The sequence below is a fragment of the Triticum aestivum genome, chromosome 7A, assembly GCF_018294505.1.
Source record: "Triticum aestivum cultivar Chinese Spring chromosome 7A, IWGSC CS RefSeq v2.1, whole genome shotgun sequence".
Classification (NCBI taxonomy): domain Eukaryota; kingdom Viridiplantae; phylum Streptophyta; class Magnoliopsida; order Poales; family Poaceae; genus Triticum; species Triticum aestivum.
Window position 1 is genome coordinate 88,373,026 of NC_057812.1, and position 5,043 is coordinate 88,378,068.

Below are 5,043 nucleotides of genomic sequence, written 5' to 3' on the forward strand. Positions count from 1 at the left end.
GGGTGTGGAGGGAGAGAGAGGAGAATGGCCGAATGGGGGAAGTAAGCTCGTGTGCAGGGTGGTTGCTGCCACCCGCCACTTTTTCGCGGCTGACCGTAGCCCTGTTTTTGACGGATATTCAGACCATCTGGCTGCCCCTATCCTTCCTTGCCTCAGATCCAAATGGGTGACAAACACACCAAAAAGGGACTATCCCTGTCCTGGGAGGATAGCCCTACAACCAAACACATTCCTAAGCACCCAAAGCAGCAGGTTCAGAAATCACAGCAGCAACCATTTTTCCCCCTATGAACTAGACCACTGGGATGACACTAGCATACACCGCTACCAGGCCAAACCATTCTCACACACCAATCAGATATTAACTCATTATTATTACAACATATCACAACCAGACAATGTCATCGATTCGCTTAGGCAACAGGCAAAAACAGTCTGATTGATCTAAGCGAGACATGGGTGTCAGAGCTCCAATTTTCGTTGGACATGGAGCCCAATCTTTTTTTTTTCTGTACAGTTAAAACAAGACCAGCATCCAACAATGCCAAGAAATCATAGAAATGCCGTTTTTCTCGTGTCAGACTGGCAATCACCGCCGCGCCTTTCCTGTCATGAAGAAGAGAGCACATTCCCAGTTAGCTTCACTTCCACTCTTGTCAAAAGAAAAGTCAGGGTGGATTCAGATATACCACTCACCACGGGGTGATGACCGGGGCCTATACGACGCGGCGGCCATGTCGTTAAGGTCCTGCAGCGGCGTCAGATGCTTGACAACCTCGTCCATCATCGGGCGCGACTTGCTGTCACGGTTGAGGCAGTGGTGGCAGATCTGGGCAATCTTCTGAACACCTCTGACGGAATAGTTCAGTCCCAGGCGAGGGTCTACGAGCTGATAGAGCCTTCGCCGGTCGCTCAGATACGGCCTCGCCCATGCAACGAGGTTCTGCTCCCCTGGAGGTCGCTTCTTGTCCACTGATCTCCTGCCAGTCAGCACCTCCAGCAGCACGACTCCGAAGCTATATACGTCGCTCTTGGTTGTTAAGTGGCCTGAACAGTGTGCTTAATATGAGATATAAAACTTGGCATGTCTATTGCCACAACAAATAATCTTAAACTGAGTTTTTGTTCTCTTGGATATTATCACATTCAAGAAACTGGGAAAAAAAGCTGTAAAGTACCAACTAGTCACTGAAAATTCCTATCACAGCCAAGAAACTAGGCAAGAAACTACCAACTACTCCCTCCATTCCTAAATATATGACATTTTGGTAGTTCGATTTGAACTACCAAAACGTCATATATTTAGGAACAGAGGGAGTATAAACAGAGCTTATCATTCTCTTGGCTATTATCAGAGCCAGTAAAGTAGTACCAACTAGTAACTGCATGCTGAAGAATTCTCGATGCATGTACCTGTCATTACATACTCGGGCGCAGCATAGCCATAGGTGCCAAGAACTCGAGTAGAGACATGGGTTTTATCACCTTGGGGGCCAGCTTTTGCGAGCCCAAAATCTGAAAGTTTTGAATTGTACTCCTGTAAAAGCAGAACTTTCACAGTTAAAGCAACATACTACACGTAAGCATGGGAAAAATAAATTGACAATAGAATTACCGCATCGATAAGAATATTTGATGTCTTAAAATCCCTGTAAATAACTGGTTTGGGACCAACATGTAGGAAGGCTAGACCTTTAGCAGCACCAAGAACAACCTTCATCCTGCACGGCCAAGGTAGGGGAAGAGTCCCTTCAAGATTAAACAAAGTATAAGATAACAGGAGAATAAAAAGGGACAAAACAACACACACGTAGTAAAAAACGAAGTAAACGTAGCTAGGCAGGGATGAAAAGCAATAATTAAAGTAGAAGAAACCCCACACAGGCCAGTGTTCCTGTAAGGATTTGTACCAGAAGTTGGAGTTCTAAATAACAGTTAAAAAAAGTTATGATTGTTCTGAGTTTGAACTGCAAAAAACAAGCTAGAGATAGTAAAGCATGCATACCACCTTGGGATAAAAAGATTAACATGCAACTGGTCACCTTTAGATTATTGTCTCTTTGCAAAAAATTATTGATTTTCCTTTCAGATATTAGATAGGTTGAACTTCAGAATTCCTCCAGATACGATATTATCCTAATATTCAGATGTCATTATGTGTTTCCTTTCAGAAAACAGTTCCTCCAGATAAGAATAAAATAAAACCTTCCAAGTTTCAGCACACACTGTAGGAATACTAAATCTAAAAACAGCAACATTCAATAGTAATATTTGTAGTTGATTGCTCACTTCTGAAAAGATGATTTTCTAGACTTCCCCGTGCCATGAATTCATACACAAGCAGCCTTTGGTCATCCTCAATACAGTATCCAATCAGCTTAACAAGATGTTTGTGATGCAGCTGTCCCAGAAAGTCAACTTCCGCCTGCAAATTGATTTCTTTGGAAGTTATAACTCTACCCGAAGAAAGAAATTTAGGACTTAAGAGGTTTGTATTACTTACCACCCATTCTCTATGACCTTGAAGAGCATTTTCCTTCAGACTTTTGACAGCTACAGTCAGACCAGTGCCAGGTTTTGCAGGAGCTGTACTGTTTGGCTCAATCCACCCCTTGAACACATACCCAAATCCACCTTCTCCGAGAATACTGTCTGGTCTGAAGTTAACAGTGGCAGATTTCAGCTCTTGGAAAGTGAATTCAAGTAGCTTGGGTGATATTTTCTTCTCAATTGATGAGTCAACACCATTTTCGTCACCAAGCTTCCCCTGAAAATGATCTGCAAGATCTCGATTGCTAGAGTTTAGGTATCTCGTCTCCGCTGCCATGGAAGGGGGAATATGGTTGAGCATTTCACCCCAAACTGGAAATTTACTACTGGAGTATACGAAGTGGATAGCATGGTTATAGTGCCCTCTGAAGTGCAATATGCTGCACCCAGATTACGCTCAAATGTGTAAGCTAGGATAAAATATATTCGGCGATGCTTATATTTATTAGGTCTTGGACTTCCCCACGTATCCAAACTGGTTAACAAAGTAGATGGACATATGCCCAACTACCCAAGACCAAGAGTATTATATACTAGGCATACTTATCCTCAGCTTTTATTAAGGAAAAAATAATCCAACCAGTTGAATTGAGGTATCATGAATATGTTTCTTATACTGCCAGGTAAGCTTAGGCAAAATGTCAATGATGAGCGTCACAGCAGAAAGCAACAGAATTAGATGTGTTTTGCTCCTTGAACTGAAGGAACAAAGGCTTGATTCATGCCTCTATGTATTTACCACATGTGTTTCTTCAGTTATGTCACAATGGTCAGAAAAATTTCACCTGCCAGTCAGAATTACTATAATGAATTGCAGAGCACAACTTGCAGCAAAAGATAAGCAGCAAAAACCATTGGTTTGAAGGGGATTATTATCTCGCAATAGAACAAAGAACACCTTTTGCTTACCCACCCATATAAAGAGTTAAAAGACACAAGCCCAAGCTCATATATATGCTGCCATGGCAATAGCTGTTCAAGATTAGGACATCGACAAGCAAGGTTAAATTCAATAGGCTTCCTTGATTGATCAATTCTCAATCAGGAACCAAGAAAGAAAGCCCAATTCGATGCAGAAGAAGTTCCGTGCTGCACAATCTTGTGAGAGCTGGCAATCACACTGCTAGCAAGGACAGGATCCTTAAAAGTGGTAATACTGAGCAAAATTCATCTGATCCTCAACTATCTGAGCCTGATCTTTCTTACTAGTAGTATATCTTTGCTCGACGAACAGAAGAACATCGTATCAAGTACGTACCATAGCTATCACGTCATGGCGGTATGTAATCGCTAGAGAACAAAGCAGCTGATCGCTCCCAGAACCAGACAAAGAGATCCCACCAACCAGGGGAAAAAAGGACAAAACTTCCGGATAAAGAGCAAGAATTAAATCGGTTACCTGCGTCGTAGACATGGCCGCCTTTGACCGCGGCCCCGGCCGGGGCGTCGGCCGCGGCCGCCGCCGGGCGGAAGCAGGAGCCCCGCAGCCCCCGCGCGAGCACGGCCCAGCAGCCGCACCCGCGGCGCTCCTGCCGGTGCCGCGGAGAAGGAGGAGGAGGAGGCATGGACCCACCACCAATTTCCGTGGCCCGTCAAGTCGAGGCGGCGAGGTCAAGAACTAGAAGCGCTTCTGGCGCCGGCCTGTTACCCGGCGACCCACCTACCCCCGCTAGCCAGCGACACGACCGGTTCCTGCTCGGGAGCTGGGTTTGGATGGATGGACGCCCGGACTCGCACCCCCCGTCGCCGTCCGGACCCCGCCAGCAGATAAGTGCGCACGCCGGCGCAAAGGCGAAAGCGAAAGGAGAGGGAGGGATAGAGGATCGAGTCAGAGGGAAGTGCCGCGGATGGTGGTGGGAGTAGACAAGTCGGGGAAGCAAGCGGGCGGGGCGGGCGATGGCTGGCTGGCGCGCGCGAGTGGGAACGGAGTGGGAGTGGAAGCGGCAGTGGGTCGCACTCGGGGCGTATGCGCACTGGCGCCGGCACCGCGACGAACGTGTCGCCGCCGCCGTCATGATGACGACGGCGAGGAATGAGGAATCGATCCATGTGTTGGCCCCCGGTGACGACGGGAGTGGGGTGGGGTGGAGGTTGGCCGAACCCCAGCCGGCTGCGCTGGTTGGCTGGGGCGGCCGTAGGCGGATTCACCGTGCCGCGGGCGGCTGGGGTCGATGGGAAGGGGGCGGCTTTTTTCTTCCGGCGGGCTGATTCGATTCACTTTCACCGTGAAGGGGAGATCCAGTGGGAACCGGATCCTTTAATATTGACAAGGAAGTTAGAGAAGCTACAGTATCCTACTTCTTTTTCTATTTATATGATTAAGGTTAAAATGGTTTAAATTAATTTACAAATTGATGATCTATTGTATATATTTATAATAATTACACACAAATAAGTTGGGTCATCTATTTTGGAACGGAGGGAGTACATATTAACCTTCTCTAATTTTTCTTCTTCATTTTACACTAGGCTAGCACTGTAGCACCGTGACTT

General features: G+C 46.4%; 1 protein-coding gene across 2 annotated transcripts; it reads right to left on the reverse strand.

The window, feature by feature from the left end:
• Positions 1–357: 357 nt before the first annotated feature.
• LOC123150911 (serine/threonine-protein kinase PBL36) lies at positions 358–4,763 on the reverse strand. Of its 2 annotated transcripts, none has more exons than XM_044570716.1 (7): positions 3,950–4,763; positions 2,504–2,778; positions 2,290–2,425; positions 1,616–1,749; positions 1,414–1,537; positions 697–1,047; positions 358–606 (listed from the first exon to the last, which is right to left on the reverse strand). In XM_044570716.1, exons 1-7 carry the CDS (start codon positions 4,113–4,115, stop codon positions 590–592), a joined length of 1,203 nt encoding a protein of 400 aa, XP_044426651.1. In that variant the 5' UTR covers positions 4,116–4,763; the 3' UTR covers positions 358–589. The 2 variants fall into 2 exon arrangements, with proteins under 2 accessions (XP_044426651.1, XP_044426650.1); XM_044570715.1 differs by having other exon boundaries at positions 2,504–2,820.
• Between the last annotated feature and the right edge of the window lie 280 nt (positions 4,764–5,043).

Excerpts from the sequence above, each read along its gene's own strand:
- LOC123150911 (XM_044570715.1), bottom strand. The coding sequence starts at position 4,115 with ATGCCTCCTCCTCCTCCTTCTCCGCGGCACCGGCAGGAGCGCCGCGGG. Across the intron at positions 2,426-2,503 it reads AAGGTCATAGAGAATGGGTG|GCGGAAGTTGACTTTCTGGG; the intron begins GTAAGTAATACA and ends ATCAATTTGCAG. Across the intron at positions 1,048-1,413 it reads GCCCGAGTATGTAATGACAG|GCCACTTAACAACCAAGAGC; the intron begins GTACATGCATCG and ends CACACTGTTCAG.